Source organism: Capricornis sumatraensis, chromosome 13 (genome assembly GCF_032405125.1).
Source record: "Capricornis sumatraensis isolate serow.1 chromosome 13, serow.2, whole genome shotgun sequence".
Lineage (NCBI taxonomy): Eukaryota > Metazoa > Chordata > Mammalia > Artiodactyla > Bovidae > Capricornis > Capricornis sumatraensis.
Window position 1 is genome coordinate 25,980,340 of NC_091081.1, and position 20,627 is coordinate 26,000,966.

The 20,627-nt window shown below is 41.3% G+C and overlaps 1 protein-coding gene across 1 annotated transcript in view; it reads left to right on the forward strand.

Annotated features, from left to right (window-relative positions):
- Positions 1-20,627, forward strand: part of LAMA4 (laminin subunit alpha 4) — a 145,180-nt gene that overhangs the window by 36,991 nt on the left and 87,562 nt on the right. The window contains exons 3-5 of the mRNA XM_068985018.1: positions 777-878; positions 9,137-9,261; positions 14,211-14,291. Of these exons, the coding sequence (XP_068841119.1) occupies positions 777-878; positions 9,137-9,261; positions 14,211-14,291 (308 nt within the window). The remainder of the gene's footprint in view (positions 1-776; positions 879-9,136; positions 9,262-14,210; positions 14,292-20,627) is intronic.

Here is a 20,627-nt window from a genome sequence, read left to right on the forward strand (position 1 = left end):
ATTCAGCAAATGCAAGGTAGGCTACCATCACAACCCACAGCATCTCTGGGCTTAATTATCTCACTACCAGAAGGAAGGAAAACAATGTATATCTCAGTCACGCGGATAAACAAAATACAGGGACGGCACCTACACACAACCCACGACATGTGTAAGGATTCATTAACTTCCTAACCCCTCCGTTCAAAACTTTAGGATCTGAAAAGAGGGTTTTTTTAAAGGGTACAACTTTATGAAGCACATCTTTTAAGTCGTTCTGCCACAGCCAATAATTTCTGAACCCGTTAAGTCTTTATTCAACAGGGAGCACGACGTAGTTCTTCACCCTGATGTGGTTTTGTTTTGTCTTGTTTTGGAAGGAAAGAAAACATTAGAAAGTTTCTCCTTCATTGTTACCTAAAATCTTCTCATCCTTCCTAACAACGTTGGACGGTGTTAAAGGTGTTCCTGTTGTCCTCAGAAAGGGACAGGAGTTCGCGCAGTGCAGACGAGGTCACGGTGCGCGCAGGCAGCTGCACATCGCGAGATTTGGGCGCCATTTGTTCTCGCGGTGTCCCGGCTGCATCAGGAGCCCTCCCCTGCAGCTCCCTAAAACCGCAAAGAGTGGGAAAAGAGGAAAGAAAGACAATTGAATGGTAGCGTAAATAGTTCATTTCAGTATGTGTGCTGTAAAGAAATATGTAGATCGTTTACTAATCATCTCTTACTCCTCCCAGAAAATGTTGCCCAAAATTGACCTTTTCAACATGAAGATGCTTTTGTTGTGTCTGTTTCAGAAATGCGACGCTGGATTCTTCTTTGCCTACTCGGAAGAATGTTTGCCCTGTGACTGTAATGGTAATTCCAACGAGTGCTTGGACGGCTCAGGACTCTGTGTGGTAGGTCGGGGGCACGTGTCACTTTCCATATATTTCATTGAGCCTTTGCATCTCTGGTGGAGATGAAATATTCTCCCTGGACATTTGGGCTACAGAGAAGCGAACTGCTAATCATGCTTTCTCTTTACCCTTCAGCTTTTCCTGTAAAACACCTCATATAAACTGCTTATGATTGTAAGTGGCCACCAAGGTGTATCTGTGAATGTGCCCCTGTCCCTGGTGGTAACTGCAGCCCCACTTTCGGCAGCTGATTTCCAGCAATCAGCCACTGGGGAGGGACCTGAAAAATAATACACAGAGGAGGAAACTATCCATCCAGATTCCTCTGTAATAGTATAGTTTGCCATATGTTTGGCTTCACTCCACATAAACTAGGAGAATAAAACAGTTGTTTCATAGCCTTGTTTTATAACTTAAGATAGTCAGGTCTATAGATCAAAATTTCCTAAAAAAAAAAAATTGAACCAAATAGCTAATAAAAATGAGAACTTTGGCACTGTGGTCTTTGTAACTCTGTAATCAAGCCCCCAGAGACTTTTTCCCCCTTAACTGAAATGAATTTTCTAGTAGACAGTGAAACATGATAGAGATTTATGAAGGAGACTGAGAAACCTTTTAGCAAAAGTGCTTGCTACATATTTCCCATTTTCACTGAATGGATTGAAAACCTAGTGAAAATGGTGATTGAAGTATTTACCAGAAGTGAGTTCAGTAGAAGTCGTAGGAGGCATTTTTAAAGACTTATACTCTAAGATCATGTTTTCCTTCATGAGCTATACTACATAGCTGAAGTGGATTCTTCTAGTTCCCAGGAGGCAAAAGCAGCTTTTCAAAATGCAAAAATATTTTTGCATAAACTGGAAACTGCAAAAATACTTAAATACACCTATCTACCTCAAAATTAGCATAATTGATGGCATTAGACAGATGGTTTTGATTATAAGTGGTCTTCATGGTGTGTACATGAAGGTGTTATTTTACTCACTCATTCCATTAAGATGCAAATTAGAATATTTCCATTTATTTTAAACCTAACAATTCACATTTTTCTAGGGACAGAAGTAAGTGGCAAACACTAAAGGTTGCTAATGCATTGTAGTGTTTGTTTAGTCCTGGTGTTTCTATTTTCCCCTTCCCCCATCTTCTTAAATAACCATTACATCCAGGATGTCCTCTGTAGCAGTGTAGGCACACGCAGCTGCCAAATCGACCCCTTTCTAATGCTTCCATCTCCGGTTTCCTGTTATTTTAATCCCAGTGACATTTGAAAAGAGAATCCCATGAATGCACTTGAACTAATAATGTACATCTCTGATAATTTGACCAATTAAGGGCTCTTCCTTATCTGGTTTATTTAAGTGTAAGACAATAGGGACTGGCCAGCCCATCAGCTGCTTTTAGGCAGTCAGTAAGATGGAAGACTGAAATAAATTAAAGGGGAAAAAAAATCCCTCTTGTTATGCCTATGGAGAGCTATGATAAAACTACTCTTCCTTACAATGACCTTGTCAAGAAAGAAGCTATCATGGTTTTATCTTCGACCTGGACGTGAGCTTCCAAAGGGGGTGGTCATCATGTGATTTCTTCATCGTTCCTGGGGCATACAAGGTTCTGATAAAAGTTTGGGGATGGACTTGGGTATAAACGTTTATAAACACACTCAGGTCAGTTGCCAATCTTCCTGAAATTTCCCAGATGGAACATTTAAAAAAAGCCATCTTACTTATCCTAAAAGTGGTCCCTCCACCTCACCCTACCTAGAGGGAAGTGTCTTTTCCCCGATTAAATATATGCTCAAAGTAAAAAATACACACATGTATATACTATACATGGAATTCAGAGTGAAAAATCACCCACAATCTCATCTCCAAGAGCTAAACATGTGTCTGCTGCTGCTGCTGCTAAGTCGCTTCAGTCGTGTCCGACTCTGTGTGACCCTATAGTTGGCAGCCCACCAGGCTCCCCCATCCCTGGGATTCTCCAGGCAAGAACATTGGAATGGGTTGCCATTTCCTTCTCCAATGCATGAAAGTGAAAAGGGAAAGTGAAGTCGCTCAGTCATGCCCGACTCTTAGCGACCCCATGGACTACAGCCTACCAGGCTCCTCCGTCCATGGGATTTTCAAGGCAAGAGTACTGGAGTGGGGTGCCACTGCCTTCTCCAAAACGTGTCTATAGTCCTGTAAATTTAATTTAGGTAAGTAAGACTAGATGATGGGCTTCCCAGGTGACTGAGATTGTAAAGAATCTGCCCGCAGTGCAGGAGACCGGGTTCAATCCCTGGGTCAGGAAGATCCCCTGGAGAAGGAAGTGGCAACCCACTCTAGTATTCTTGCCTGGAGAATTTCATGAACAGGAGCCTGGCGGCCTGCAGACCGTGGGGTTGCAAAGAGTCGGACACGAATGAGTGACTAACAATAAGTGTAAGTGAGGAAGCAGAAGAGGCTTGCCAATATAAAAAGAGTATGTTGTTACCTAGTTGGCAAATACATTGTCTGTGGTGGCACGTTGGAATCAATCTCATATTTTTCTGTTTCCTTTGTCATCCTTGTTCCAGTTTGCTGGTCAAGCAGGGCCAGCTTCTCAGCTCCTGCCCTGTAGGAGCTGTAACCCCAGCTCATTCTCAGCTCCACCTAACACCTGGCAGCTCACTCTGGGCACCAGAGTTTCAGGCAGTTCTTACAGTTTGCCTGACCTAACTCATTTCTCCCACCTTCCATAAGCAACCAAAAATAAACGGCTTCTTTTGTTTCATTTTATTTTGAAGGCTTGTAATGCTTCTGTCTTGTCTTCCCCTATTTGTTTTTAATTCTCCCTCCATTCCCATGTTCAGTTTCAATTTAACCTTGTATTTTACAAACTGATTTTAAAAAACTAAGCCATTTGACAATAAAATACAGAGAGTAGACAAAGTCATGCTACCATTTTAGACATACCAAAAAATTTACAGATTTCTTTACAAGAGGATTGACAATTCTTCAAATGCAGAAAGGTGGCCAAATGAAAAGTGGCTAAACTAATGAAATCCAGTATGTACTGATGGTCTTTTCAAAGGTGTGCTTTGCATCTTATCAGAATTTTGGTGCATTGGGGTTTCAGCAGAATCAGCTAGGCAGAGCCCCAGAGGCCAGGCAGCTCCAGTGGGCATGGCAGATTCTCTAGGAAAGCACTTGAAAGAGGCATGAGAAAGGAATTAAGGTGTAGAAATAGAGCAGACAGATGGCTAGTGATGGGAATGCCTGGTCACTGATAACCCATACTTTATCCAAGTTCTAGGCTAGGTACAGAGAACCAAGGTAGGTAGGTACAGAGAACCAAGACGAGGTCATGACTAAGGCCAGTTACCGTCTAAAGAACCAGTGCTTCATCATTAGCAGAAAGCATGGAGCCCCCTGACCAGAACTAGGGTGGAGAAAATCTGACTTGAAATTGACCACTTGCACGGGATCCCTTAGATTCTTTTGACTAAGGATTGATTTGTTGATTTCATTTATCCACTTAACAAATAAGCATTTTTTGAGTACCACTTAACTGCCTGACACTATTCTAGGATCTGGGTTAAGTGGCCTCCATTATGTGGACTGAAGGGCTGTAGGGAAGAACACTAGTTGAAAATGCCTGTGGATGTGACCAATGTAATGAAATTCAAAGTAAGAGGACCATGGGAGCTTTAGAAATATATGCAGAAACCCCCACTTGCTCAGTAACAATAAAAAAAAAAGATAAATTTTGAAGTCTGTGCCAGAATTTCAGGGGGGAAAAAAAGCTAAATCTGAATGAAAGTAGATTTGAAACCACTCAACCGCAAAAACATAATTGAAACCTAGAGAGAAAACCATCAAGCTGTTAAGTGTTCACATCTGGCTGGTGGAAATGTGAATGAATTTTTATTTTCTTCTTTTCGCTTTATAGTATACCTGCCCAAGTGTTCTACAACTGTCTGTAATAATTTTATAACTAAAAAGATTGATGTTCAGATGAAATCTACCTCATTCTAAGCACAATGGAGAAAGGGAAGTAATTCAACATATTTAAGGCTAATGAATTTTTTATTACTCCCAAAGCCTAATTAAAACCTAATTCAGGAAAGCAAAGATTTTACATCTCTAATTTCTGTAGCATTTTTCTTGTGACTTTCAAACTCTCCTTTATGTGTGTAAAGTCAAAATCAACCAATCTAAGTCCCTTTAAGACTACACATGTGTGATCGGTAAACCAACACCCTCATTAGGTATCAAAGAGAAAGAAGAAACTGAGTAATAGGGAATTTTTTTTTCATGTTTTACATGCAACTATAAAATTAGTATCTAAATCGAGAGCATAATTCTTACATTAAAATCTTGACAATTTTCCAGTCTGTTGCAAGCTTGGAAAAGTCCAAATTTTGCAAATAGTGATTTATTTCCTTGCTAGCTAAGGTTTTGAAATAAAGTCATAAAATTACATGTGCAAAGGATTCTAAGGATAGCTAGCTCAGTGGAGTCCCCTGGAGCTTTGTGCCCCTAGCATAATAATATGATGAGAACCAAGACAGGTAATAAGTTCTCTATATGTTGTTTTTCCTTCTCCCAACCCTGAACCTGTCTTTCCTTTCGTATTCCCCACCTCAGTTAATGACAGCACCATTCTGCCAATCCTCCACACTTAGATGTCCTGCGTGCTTCATCAACTTCCTTTTTCTTTTCACCGATGTTTAGCTGGACACCAAATCCTACTAGTTCAACCTAGGAGAGAGCCTCCTCTGTTCTGTGCCATCCTACTGTGTTAATTCATGCCCGCAGCATCCCTCCCTGATGACTAGTACACCTTCCCAACTACTCATGATGCCCTGCTCCAGACTCCCCTTCCCTAATCTGTCTTCCTCACTAGCAATGGAGATATTTTTTAAAAACAACTTAATCAAGGCATCCCCTTTTCTAAAATCCTTCAAGGATTTCTATTCCAGCCTCAGTAAGCTTCTCACTGCCATCTCCCTGGACATATTTTGAGAACCACAAGTCTAGACAGACTACAGTGACCCATGAAGCATCTGACCAGCCACTAACCTGATCCTATTAGGCTTTCTTCTTACCTTATCTTGGTGGTGTGGCCCAGGTGTCTAGAGACTCCATTTCTCACATGAAGGAGACAGAGCTGGTGCCCAGATGTCATTCCTGACACCTAATCTGCGATTGATTGTCCAGACATAGCTTTCTTAACCATTGGCCAAAGATTCAGAATGCTTTTTTCATTTTTAAGTGAGGTCAGTTTTATTAAAAAATTAAATATTTTAAAATTTTCCCAACAACAATATACTATTTATTATTGTCATTTTTTTCCTTTCTGATTTTTAAATGGCAGAACAATGAAGGTAAAGGATATTTGCAGTCTCAGAGTAAAAGATTTAAGAAACATTGTACTCTGTCTCGGCTAGATCTTTGTTTTACAGACAGAGAATATAGACTTAGAAAATTCACCTGAGTTGTTCAAGTTCAGTCATCTATACACCGGAGGAGCTAGGGAATTCTCCCTGCTGCCGGCACTGTCCCTGCCAATCTCACAGAATGTACTTCATTTACCTTTTAGGAAATTTCATAGCAAGCTCTTCAAAGAAGGCAGATGACTAAAGTCAGTGTTTGCACTCTGAGCACTTAGAGGTCATAGTGATTTGGAGGCTTTGCCCTTGAGGGTAATTGCTCCCTGTGGCTGCCATGGCAGAAACAGGGCCCTAACAAGGAAGCCAAAGCACCCATGGAGTTGCCAGGAATGGTCTGACATCTGACAGCAGTCCTGTTTCCTTCTGCACAGATGGGTTTCATCTGACCAACAAGGACTCGGGCTAGTTTGACCCCACTCTAGAGTAGCCCTGCCAGATTGCTTATGGCTTGTGCTGCGTGCTAGGTCGCTTCAGTCATGCCCAGATCTTTGTGATCCTGTGGACTATAGCCTGCCACGCTCCTCTGTCCTTGAGATTGTCCCAGCAAGAATACTGAAATGTGTTGCCATGGCCCCCTCCAGAGGGATCTTCCCGACCCAGGGATGGAACCCATGTCTCCTACGTTTCCTGCATTGGCAGGCGGGTTCTTTACCACTAGTGCCACCTGGGAAGCCCTGCTTATGGCTTAAATTCTGGGTAGTTGGACAGGGCTTATTGGTTTTCCCTGGGATAAGAGACTGCCACCAGTTTTGAGCTGGCTCTGGGTGTGTGTTAATTTCCTTTACTTGCTCCAGATACGAATTCACCCTTTCCCACCTCGGCCTTCCTCTTTCTTTTCAACAAATATTTGCTGAAGGTTCACTCAGCTCGTGATGCAGCATTAAGAACAGTGAGGGAAATGTGTTAACATCTTGTTGTCTGCGCATCACACTATTTTTTCAGTTTCTCATCTGTCAGGTGTCCTGAACTAGCCTCTTTAATCCTATTCTGTTAACATAATTCTAATCAGCAGTCAAAGGTGGCTAATGGCCAAGTCTAATGGCTGATCAATTGGCTAAAGACCGTTCAACCATGATAGCTGTGGCCCACTGTCTAGTGTGTTGCGCTTGATTTGAAGTCCAAACTGTTAGTGAAACAGTATGACACTTTCCAGTGCAGTCATTTTATGACTCTTTTGGGAAAGGAACCTTTTCTCCATCACACTGGAGAAGCAGTGTAGTACGGGAATTTCCAGCCTAACCTCTGAAGCCAGATTGCTTGAGCTGAAATCTCACTTTTGAGACACACCTACTGTCTGTGTAGCACTGGGCAATTTGCTTAACCTCCTTGTATCTCTATTCATTTTGTAAAGTATGAAAAGAAAATAGGACCTTAGAATTATTATGAAAATTAAATTAGTTAATCCACATAAAATGTTTAGAGAAGGACTTCACTATTATTTTAATTTGAACCTCAACATAGGACGTAGAGACAAAATAAAGAGCTCAAAGTTAAGTTCACAGTCCCTCCATCTTGCCTTCCCCAAGATTCCTCCACAGAGCCCTGTTTGAAAAAAGTTAACTGTTTAAGTTCTGGTGCATAGGTGTTACCAAGGGAGTTGCTCAAACAGTAGGGTGTCTCTTCAGTGGTGTTCTAATTCTAGTAGTACAGTTTTTCACTGAAAAGCTTATTCAAACTTTATACACTCTGGTGAATATGAAGATGAAAACATCGTCATGCTACTGGCGTTGCCCTGAGGGGTCTAGTCTAGTCCAGTTGGAGAAAATACCAGTAGACCTGCATCACTGCCTCTTACAGAGAACTAGTGAGAAATTAATCCACCAGTTCAACAAACAGCTGCTGAGTACCACTTCATTGAAGCTGATGGCAGTGCAGTGCTGAGAGACAGTGTAGGGGGAAGCACTGCTGAGGCTGGGTGTCCCTGTGTGCTCAGTTGCGTCCGACTCTTCGCAGCCCTATACATTGTAGCCCTTCAGGCTCCTTTGTCCACGGGATTTCCCAGGCAAGAATACTGGAGCAGGTTGCTGTTTCCTACTCCAAGGGATCTTTCCGACCCAGTAATTGAACCCGTGTCTCATGTCTCTTGCATTGGTGGGTGGGTTCTTTACCACTTTGCCACCCGAGGCTGGGAGCTGATGATAATGTGTGTAGGGAAGGAAGGAAGGATCGAGGAGGGGTCATCAGGAAGGAATCCTGAAACTCTCAAAGGCCTGGTGCAGATCTTGAATGATAAACAGGCATTCTAGGCAGAAGAATCAACTGTTGTGAGCTTTTCTTCCAATTATTCCCACCGTAAATGGAAGAATCACACAGTAGCTTACTATTTCTCGTATATCATTATGCAAGATACCAGCCCATTAGCAGAATATTCTTTATCTACCTTCTAGTCCATTATACTTTACTTGGACACGTTTTATTCTTCTGAGCCCATAAATTCTTAAAATGTTCCCCCTAGTGTTTACCAGGAGGGGATTTTTTTTTTTTTCATTTCATATTTACTCCTAGTCAGTAAACTGATGCTTCCAGGATATTCAGAGCTTGATCATTCTAATCATCCTTCTGAATTGAAATGAATGACTAATAATCTGCTCTTCACACCAACTCTCAAGAGAGCCCCCAGGCTGCCATTGCACGCGCAGAAGTCTTCCCCATGGTTCACACTTTGTAGCATCCACTGGGGCCAGCCTAGCTCCTCTGTGCTGACCAGTAAGTATCATTACATACCATCTGTTTTGTCAGGCCCGATATCCCTTTTGCTTGAAATACTGCTTGATTCCCACATTTGCTGTGTATAAGATTTCTTGTGTGCCCTTGTCAATTTTCTTATCTTTTTGTCTCATAGCACTGCCAGCGGAACACAACAGGTGAGCACTGTGAGAAATGTCTAGATGGTTATATTGGAGATGCCATCAGGGGACCCCCCCAGTTCTGCCAGCCATGCCCCTGCCCCCTGCCTCATGTTGCCAAGTAAGTCTTAAAGGAAAATAGCCTTTTCTACTGCTTATCCCCTTTGATTTTCTTTTCTTTTTTCTCCCTATATAGAGTTCTAGGGTTTTTGTACAATCAAAATTGAGTATCTCCTGTTGTAATGAAATTGGAAAAGATACAGGAAAGCTTTCTAGACCGAATCCACTTTCAGGAAAACTTAAAAAACACTTGCAGTATAGGTGATGACTCTGTTCCCTAAATATTGGGGGTGGGTTGCAGGACACATCACAGACACAGTGAAGTTTCCCAAGCTTTATAAGCAAGGCTAGTCTCATTTTTTCTCTGCTATCCCTTGACCTAGACAGGCTGCAAATGGTGATGCCAACAGACATTATAATTCAGTGTTTTCAGTAGTAGTAGTTTCTTCTGACTCCCACAGAGCAGACGTTTTCTACATGTGGCAGCTAAGTGGATTTTCAGGTAGAAATAGAGCATAGATAAACAGAGTGCTTTAGACCAGCCAGCACATAGAAGATTTCTGAGAAAATGAATTTTTACTTCTGGCTGTGTTTCCTGAATAAGAAGTTAAAGACTATACACATACATCTTAATGGAAATATTGGAATTCTTTTCAGGCACATATATGTATAAATCCAGTAGTCAAGTCAGGACTAGCCATTTTATTGGACTAGCCATTATTTTATTAAAAATGTAGAATGTAATGTAGAATTAAATGTAGAATTAAAATGATGTAATGGTATTTAGTTTTCCAACGTTTTGCATACTCTATATCAAGTGCTCTTCTGATTGTTTGGATGTAATATTTCCTTGATAGTTGTTGTTCTTTGATTAAATAATGCATCAGAGGTTAAAGCATCTGCCTCCAATGCAGGAGACCTGGGTTCGATCCCTGGGTTGGGAAGATCCCCTGGAGAAGGAAATGGCAATCCACTCCAGTATTCTTACCTGGAGAATCCCATGGACGGAGAAGTCCATGGGGTCGCAAAGAGTCGGATACGACTGAGCGACTTCACCTCACCTTAACTATAAAATAACTAGAAAAAGTCTTGAATGCCTTACATACACACACACTCTCTCTATGTCTCTCTCTGTCTCACACACACACACACGCTCTGTCTTTCTTGTTTTCCTTTTTATTATGGCTTCATACAGGATACTAAAGATAGTTCCCTGTGCTATATAATAGGATCTTGGTGTTTATCCACCTTATATGTAATAGTTCGCATCGGCTAACCCCAAACTCCCAGTCCATCCCTCTCCCACCCCTCTCAGGCCACCTGACAACCGCCAGTCTGTTCCCTATATCTGTGAATCAGTTTCTGTCCCATAGATAAGTTCATTTATGCCATATGTTCAATTCCACATATAAGTAATATCATCCCACACACTTTCTTATCAAGAGAAAAGAGATGACAGCCAAGTTTCCCCCTAACTGTTTTCCCCTTTATTGAACACCAGTATCGCCTAACATTTCACCTCATAGCTTGTGATTTGTTCAGAGCCTCTGATGAGTCTGGCAGGCAGTGAAAAAGTCAAAAGTTTTACAGTCCCATCTTTCTTTAGGAACCATTAAACTGCCTTAGCCCTTGCTTTGTGACTTTTCCTGTTCAGTGGTATTAATAATGTGTACAGAATGGATGGTACTGAGAGTGAGAGTGGAAAACTCAAACACTGTGTTCTGTTATTTTTATTCAAGCATGTCCTGATTTATGAGCTCCCTTTGCTTCATCTAGATACATTATTTAATTGTTCATTAATATTCTGCTCTCAAGCATGAGTCTTAACCATATCTGATGGCGTGTTCAGTGTGCCGTTCCCTTACCGTGGTGTAGTTATTTTGTTAACTATGTTTACCTCCAACTTTCTAATAATAGGTTTCACTCATTCTCCCACATGAACAAAGTTGTTATATAGCATCATCTGCTCAAAGCAGGTTTATAAGATTAGAGCTGCAGTTTCTTTAGAAATTAACAGATGAATTAGAAAGGTAATCCCAAATTCTTCATTGTGTTGTCTGACTTTTGTACTTTTTTGCACCATACATATGACAATTGCTTATCTAAATTATGTGACATTAATGCTTTGAAATATGAGGCTTCTGGAACCTCATTGGCTGAGAAGTCTTATCTATGTAAAATCAATAAATATTAATCAAGCACTTATTATGTGCCAATCATGTACTGGTTGTTGGTCACAGTTGTGAATAGAATGGTCAAAAACTCCTGCCTTCCTTAAAACAGATCAGATTACAACAGTATTTTGACGCTTCTAAAGCATATGACCTTTTAATCTATGAGACAGATTATCCAGTGTCTTAGTTCATTAAGAAGCTCTTTTGAAGACTGTTAATGCTTTTAAATAAAATAAGCAGAAACTTGCCAGTCGGGTAATGAGCTTCATGTCTTAAAAGAGAAGACACAGGTAGTTCCATAGGCACCAAGAAATACCATTTCCACCCATGTCCTTTCTCTGCTTGTGTGTGTAGATCTGAGTTCAAAAGAGCAATTGAGGGACTTAAAGAATGGATTGTGCAGTTAGGTACATATTCACAGATATAAAAACTGAAGTTTCTAGAGGACAGATTTGAGATGAAAAAACCTGTTGAAAATTCACACAAAAGCAAAAATATACAACCTATAAGTAAAGAACATATGTGAGAGTATGGAGGAATGGGGAAGGGTAGGAGAGAACTGCTTTCTCTGTAGTGGCAATAGTTCTATTTCCTGAATCCCTTCAGGGAGAAAACTGGCTCCAAAGAGCTGGGAGTAGTCTGCAATCCTACAATAGGACAAATTGGCCTGGATCCTATAAAATGCTAGTCTTTGATCTGGCCTTATTATTGACTGAGTTAACTAATCTCAAATACTAATCAAAGATCATATAAAATCAGACTCCCCACTGCCTCTTTCAGCTTTTCTTAAAATTCATATTGCTGCTTTCTATAAAAATCATTCATACTGCTGCTTTCTATAAAAATCATTCATATTGCTGCCTTCTATAAAAATCAGAGTGCCAGGAATTTTATTTGAGCTTTCAGAAAGGCACCATGTGTGGAATCTCAGTTCTGTTAGAAAGATACACTAGTTGAGCCTACAGACCCAGGATTTGGATCCCCAGTTACAAAAGCCACATCTGAAAGCAAGAAAGTGATGCTTGAGGGAGTTCTGCAAACAAACAGTGCCGAGTCTGTTTTCCTTTAAGTTCCCTGAGGGTTTTTCAAAAGCATAAGACTCCCTTCCACTTGGAGAGGGCACCATAGTTGTTAGTGTGGGCTGAGAAAGGCTCAGTGATTTCATTTCCCTAGCTCCAGACTTTAGCCTAAGCAAAATGTAAACAGTTAATGCTGATGAAAAACAAAAACAGGAGCTCTCGATGGCCCTACTGCCCCTGCATCTCCCTCCACCAAGACCAGTGGTCACATAGCTGTTCCCAGGGTCCATTTACACAGAGCTCAGTTATTTATTTGGGGTTTGGCCAGACATCCTCCATGTCTACTAATAATTGCTCCAAGTAAGGAAAATGTCATTTGTTCATAACAGTAGGACGTTAGCTCAAAGAAGATAACTCCAGGCAGATATTTCATTCCTTCAAGCCATGGGTGGGCCAACTGGGTGGAACATCTTCAAAGAAATATGCATGTTCTGGACGCTTAACTGATGGTGTTTCTTTAAGGAGGCTGAGGAATAAGAACAAGAAAAATAAAGGATAAATGCCAAAGAAATGTAATTCATTGGAGTGTTTTTAACCAAACTGCTAGAGAAAATAAATTGTGTGTACTGCCTTTTACTGAGAAGCACATGTTGTTTTCTGATTGATTTTATAAATGTATTCACACAAAGCAAACATATCTATTTGCTTTCCTCCAAAGACCGTTAGGTCTTTGCTGATACATGCAGAAATGTGAGAATAGCAGGTCACGCTCCATGGATTGTACACTACCTAAGCCAAAACTAATTTAAAAGTCTTTAAAATGTTGTATACCATCTTCATAGGGATAGATTCCTGTCAATGTAGAATTTTCAAAACATATAGAGTAATATTCCATTTCCCTGCCTTGATAATTAAAATATTTATTCTGCTGAAACAGTGTTTGTTTGTTTTCTGTTCTATGTCCTACTTTTTATTATCAAAAAAAGAAGAAGAATCAAGAGAGAGGGTTTCATGGACTAGAATCCTTTTACTGTGGGTTCTGTTTTTCTTTCTTTTTTTTTTAATTTTAATTTTTATTTTATTTTACTTTACAATACTGTATTGGTTTTGCCATACATTGACATGAATCTACCACGGGTGTACATGAGTTCCCAAACATGAACCCCCCTCCCACCTCCCACCCCATATCATCTCTCTGGATCTGAGTACTTGCTTTGTGACTTTGGTCAGTTGAGCCAGTCCCTGCACCCTTTATTCCCAACCCTTAAGGTACGCATGAAAGAAATTAAAGTTCTGTGGAGATTATAAAGCATAGTTTAGAACTGGCTCTTGATGTTGAAGAGTGAAAGAGAGCTAATGCAAGAAAAAAGAGGAAAACTTTCAACATCACAGAAAGTGATGGAAAAAAGAGAAAATTCTAATATGAATCTAAAATCACAGGTAAAATTTGCTTAGTTTATGTCCAGCTTTGGAATATGTGGTTTAGACTTGCATTAAATACACACACACACACACACACATACACAAATATACGTGATGTTCTGCAAATTGCCACTGTTTCAAGTCAAAATAATGAAGTGCCTCTATGGAAAAATAAATGAGGTAGACAGAATTGGTGTCACCAGTGGTGTGTCACTTTCTGTCTGAGCCTGATACTCTAAGCTTTCCTAAAAGGAGGGAGATTTAATTTAAATCAAACAAGTGATCACACCCTTTTGACCTTGAGGGGGACCAAGGTAGAGATGATCTAATCAAAATTAAGACAGCCTCTTCAGTGATGTATGGAATTAACTTCTAATATTCTCTTCCAATTCTAGTTTTGCAGAGTCCTGCTATAGGAAAAACGGAGCTGTTCGGTGTGTTTGTAAAGAAAACTATGCTGGACCTAATTGTGAAAGGTAGGCCCCTAAACACCCCTATGCTCTGTGACGGTAAAAGGAAACTTCCTGTTTCCTACATTTATCAGTTCTGCCATGCTCTCATTCAATAGATCTTAAGAGGCAATGAGGGATAGCATTTCAGAACCCTTTAGGAGAACTTTCCCAAACCCCATGCCATAAATACAACTATAAGAATGCTCCCTAAGGACTTCCCTCATGGTCCAATGGATAAGAACCTGCCTGCCAATGCAGGGGACCACGGGTTCAGTCCCTGGATGGGGAAGAGCCCACGTGCCACGGAGCAACTAAATCCGTGTGCCACAGCTACTGAAACCTGTGCTGTCTAGAGGCTGTGCTCCACAACAGGAGAAGCCACTGCAATGAGACGCCTGTGCACCACAGCTAGAGAGAGCCCGAGCAGCAACAAAGACGCAGTGGAGTCAAAAGTAAGTTAATTAGTTAAAAAAAAAAAGAATGCTCCATAGGCGTCCATGGCTACATCACAGGATAAATGGGTAAGGAGAGAGGAAAATGAATGTCTGTATTTTGAAGAGGTGGTTTTGGGAACGGTCCTTTCTCTCTCTCTCTCTCTCTCTCTCTCTCTCTCTCTCTCTGAGTACAATAATTAATGTCCAAAAAAGAGGGAGAAAGAGAGAAAGACTTCTTCAGGCATTCCTTTTTTTATTAACTGGTCGGTTAATACAGTGATGCATTGAAAAAGGCACAAACCTATTATTTAACCAATTTTTTATACCATTTCCTCTCCTGAAAAGTAATTCCACGAGTTTGGATTTTCTGAATGCCTCTTTTGGTATTTATACCTAACACTTTTTTAAGTTGCTTTGGGCTTTGCTCAAACAGGAAAGGACTTGGCAAGCAAGAGCGCACGGCTTCCCACCAAATGCTTTCTGGCAAGATATTTCCCATCCTCCCTCAGCTGCTCACAGGTTTCTAAGATAAAAGGGCTTTCACTAAAAGAGTCTCACAGAGAGGCCTTATTTTTAACACAAATGCCATTAACCTCAGCTTCCCCATGTATTTAGGCAGCAAAATGATGCGCGGTGTCCTCAAGACAGGGAAGGAGGGGCCAGGAAGGACCAGTCAGACATCTAGTCCCATATCTCCACGGTCGTGGGGTGCTCGCTTCACACAGCACACTGCCTACTGCCCTGGGTGGGGCTCACAGACTCAGCCTAGGGTTCAAAAGGTAAACCTCAATTACCATTTCACATCCAAAGAAAACACCCTCCATCTCTCAAAGTGTTGCTCTGGAACCCTTTAGAAAAAGGCAGAGTGTCTATGGAATGTAGAAAACCTCTATATTTTGAGGAGATTGTTATTGTAATTGTTAAATATGCACAATATGGATAATTCTTTTGCTAAAAAATTGTGGGATTTTCCCTCCTTTTACTGTAAGAGAAGAGGACCGTGAAAGCTAAGAGACCATGTGAATGTCATCCTTTAGGGGGACTGCTAGAGATGATCAGACGACCTTCAGCTGATGAATGTTGGTGACACGCTTATTCTGTATTTCTTTATGTGGGGACCCAGGAACGTGAACCATCTGATTTACTCATTATTTGGCTCCCCAGGGGTGTGAGAGGTTGTTTATCAGCCAGGGATGGAGCTTCTTCTCATCAGTGTCTGAGGTTAAACTCAGTTTAGTCTGATAAGGATTGAGCAATATTACTGGCCAATGGGTGCTGGGTGGCTCCTGAGAGGGGAATTAATAGTCTTAGAGTCCTGCTGACCGAACACACATTCCCCTAGAAGTGAAGTAATCTGGACCCCAAGGGCTCAGTTCTACACGATCACACAGGGGTGTGGATAGGGTTCTATCAGCGACAGCAGGGGGCCTGCCACAAGACAACGTGTACCCTCAGACGTGGAGCTGTGGGTGATAAATCCCCCGGCACACATTGGAGGCTCCTGGAGGCTGGCATTAATCAGCAAGGCTCAGTGAGTTCTGCTGCATAGCTGGACCTGGATTGATAGGATGGAGGGGAGATCACCAGTTTGGGAGGTGGAAGTAAAGTGCTGAGATGCAGCATCAGCCTGGCTGAGTCCATCTCTGAGCTTTGGATTCCTTTGTGATCTCTTTGTGATCCTCCTGGGTAAGTTATTTGGTCTCTGTGGCAATTTCCACATCTCTAGAAAGGAAAAAAATGAAAAATACCCACCTCATAAGACTGTTGTGAGGAATACTGTGAAGTTCTTAGTATGGCACCTGAGACTTAATAAATGCTCAATAATAATTAACTGGTGACAGTGTGAGTCATTGTGCCTATTGTCCTGTTTCCACCACTGGCATAATGTGTGCTTGGGACCAGTTGGCTTGTTTCCCTAAATCTCAGTTTCCTTAACTAGAAACAGTGCCTTTACTATGATTGTCTCTTGTGTCCTCTCTCAGCCTCATAACTATCCCTAGAGGTGCTCATATTTTATCATTTTGCAGGTGAACCAGGATTTGGAAAATTTGGGCTAAACATTGGTATTTTTCTCCCATTCTGCTTTTCCCAAATGTCTTAAGAGTCTCCTGTTTTAAACATTAATGATTAATGAGCTAGATGAACTTCTGATATGGGGGAGAAAAAATGTTTAATCTGTTGACTAGATTCTCTTTGACAGGAGGCTACATCTACAGGGGCTGTTCTAAGCCCTTTCATCTGCTTTGGAGGAGGATCACTTAGAATAAATTTCTTCATATTTCCTGCTCTTTTAAAGAGAATGTACTGAGGTCTTTTACATTAAAAATTGACCTGATAATCCAGGGCACTCTTCCTCAAAATATAAATCACCACAGAAACAGATTGTGGTGGAGCGGGTAGGGATGTGATACAGGTAAGATATGGTCTCTTGTCCTCAATGAAGTCAAAGCTAGGGGAGGAGATAAACCTCAAAAGCACTGATTGCCAGACAGAAAAAAGGAAATGCCAAAGAGAAGGCTAGCAGAGGCTCTTCACAACTGTAGTGGAAGGAGAGATTTCCTTCCCATGGAGGGGCTGGGTCATCTCACAGGAGGTGGCCTTAACCACTTGTGATTTCTTTGACTCTGGAACTGAGGGGACGGGGGTCTCTGTTTTGAGTTTAATCATCAGATTGTTAAAATTTTCCAGTTAAACTTCATCTAATATGTTTTCAGTTAATTTGTAAACTCAAATCCGCCCACAAGATCTTTTCAAATTATGTAGCTGGTTTGTATGGATATCTATCTCATTCGTCCAAACAAGAACACGCTGGGTGTTTCTCTACTTAGAAATCATTTAATCAAAGGTGGTTTTCAAGTCTGACTTTGTGTATGTATCTCCTGGAAACCTTTGGATTCCCAGGCCCTGCCTAAACTCCTCTGTGCCCCACTGAAAAGAGACCTTTCAGGTGAGGCTGGGGGACCCATATTTTGACTCCCCATTGGGTTCTCACAGCAATCGTCTCACTGGCTTGTGAACTACTGCTGTTTCAACCTTTGATACCGCACCCACAGACTATAAAATAGTGTTTCCCAAACTGGGACACAAGGGCCACAGGTGTCCTTGGAAATATTGGTGGAGGTTCATGGGTTCTCTGTGAGTTTTTTCTTAATTTTGTGTTTTATTTCAGTGATAATCCCGAGGGAAAAAAAGGTCACTGAAACATGTTCTATATATTCTGTAGTACCATGTTATAATAGAGGGGGACTATCTGCCTCAGAGCGAAGGAGAAAATAATGGCTGATGGTGTGTCAGTAAGACATTACAGACAGCTGGAGGCCCGAAGACATGACACTGAGGCAAACTGAGTCACCATACAGCAGAAGATAAGAAGAAGAGGTGCCAAGAATACCAGAAGAACTGTACAAAAACATCTTAATGACCCAGATAACTATGGTGGAGTGATCAGTCACCTAGAGCCAGACATCCTGGAATGCAAAGTCAAGTGGACTTTACGAAACCTCACTACGAACAAAGTGAGTGGAGGTGATGGAATTCCACTTGAGCTATTTCAAATCCTAAAAGATGATGCTTTTAAAGTGCTGCACTCAATATGCCAGCAAATTTGGAAAACTTAGCAGTGGCCACAGGACTGGAAAAGGTCAGTTTTCATTCCAGTCCCCAAAGAAAGGCAATGCCAAAGAATGTTCAAACTACTGCACAATTTACACTCATCTCACACGCTAGCAAAGTAATACTTAAAATTCTCCAAGCTAGGCTTCAACAGTACATGAACCATGAATTTCCTGATGTTCAAGCTGGTTTTAGAAAAGGCAGAGGAACCAGAGATCAAATTGCCAAGATCCATTGGATCATAGAAAAAGCAAAAGAGTTCCAGAAAACATCTACTTCTTTATTGACTATGCCAAAGCCTTTGACTGTGTGGATCACAACAAACTGTGGAAAACTCTTCAAGAGATGGGAATACCAGACCACCTTACCTGCCTCCTGAGAAATCTGTATGTAGGTCAAGAAGCAACAGTTAGAACTGGACATGGAACAATAGACTGGTTCCAAATCAGGAAAGGAATAAGTCAAGGCTATATACTGTCACCATGCTTATTTAACTTGACTTCCCTGGTGGCTCAGATGGTAAAGTGTCTGTCTACAATGCGGGAGACCTGGGTTCGATCCCTGGGTCAGGAAGTTCCCTGGAGAAGGAAAAGGCAACACACTCCAGTACTCTTGCCTAGAAAATCCCATGGACGGAGGAGGCTGGTGTCCATGGGGTCACAAAGAGTTGGACATGACTGAGCGACTTCACTTTTATTTAACTTACATGCAGAGTACATCATGCAAAATGCCAGGCTGGATGAAGTACAAGCTGGAATCCAGATTGCTGGGAGAAATATCAATAACCTCAGATAAACAGATGGCACAACCCTGATGGCAGAAAGTGAAAAACTAAAGAGCGTCTTGATGAAAGTGGAAGAGGAGAGTGAAAAAGTTGGCTTAAAACTCAACATTCAGAAAACTAAGATCATGGCATCAAGTCCCATCACTTCATGGCAAATAGATAGAGAAACAATGAAAACAGTGACAGACTTTATTTTGGGGAGCTCCAAAATCACTGCAGATGGTGACTGCTGCCATGAAATTAAAATAGGCTTACTCCTTGGAAGAAAAGTTATGACCAACATAGACAGTGTATTAAAAAGCAGAGACATTACTTTGCCAACAGAGGTCCATATAGTCAAAACTATGGTTTTTCCAGTAGTCGTGTATGGATGTGAGAGTTGGACTAGAAAGAAGGCTGAGCACCAAAGAATTGATGCGTTTGAACTGTGGTGTTGGAAAAGACTCTTGAGAGTCCCTTGGACTGCAAAGAAATCAGTTCTAAATATTCATTGGAAGGAATGATGCTGAAGCTGAAACACCAATACTCTGGCCACCTGATGTGAAGAACTGACTCATTGGAAAAGACCCTGATGGTGGGAATGATTGAAAGCGGGAGGAGAAGGGGACGACAGAGGACAAGATGGCTGGATGGCATCACCGACTCGATGGACATGAGTTTGAGCAAGCTCCAGAAGTTGGTGATGGACAGGGAAGCCTGGAAAACTGCAGTCCATGGGATCACAAAGAGTTGGACACGACTGGGCAACTGAGCTCAACTGAACTGAGTCCTCACACAGCACAGGGCAGGTCATGCATGCTGCAGTCCAACAGCCCTCTACCATGTCGCATTGCAAATGGCCATTCAGTTGCAACAACGTCATCTGTTGCCTGAATGATGCTGTTAATTTGAATTTGATTCATTTTATAGTTTTGTTGTGTTTTATTTGGAAAATTTATTCTGGTTTTTCAAGATATATAAGAGTCATAGAGATAAAGAGTTACTACTTAGTTTTCTGTTTGAAGTATTTAAGGATGATTTAAGTGAACACTGGAAGAGATAGTCTATATAAATGTTTTCCTTTTCACAAGGATGCATACAACATACATGTTTGCTCAACACTGGTCTAAAATAGGAAAGACATGAGCCTCTTTAGTACTGTGCAAAATAGCTCAAACATGCCAGTCTTCCCAGTAAGGTCCAAGTTATTTAGCCTACTCTGGGCCCTGCCTGTCTTTTCCCAAAGCCCTTTCTCACCTCATAATTTAAACTCCCCGTAGTGGACCTGCTGCTCTTAACACCCACTGGGGCAGCTGTAGAGCTTACCACATATTGTTGCATTTAGATGACGATCATGGTGATAATGGTAAAAATAATCAGTACTATTTACTAGTGCTTACTGTATGCCAGATACTATGGTCAGCACTTTCTTTGCAGGCAATGAAACATTTAAGCCTCAAAGAAAAATCCTATGAGATACCATTTTCATCCTTATTTACAGAGAAAGAAAGTGAGACACAGAGAGGTTAAGCCGCTTGTTCAAAGTCAAAC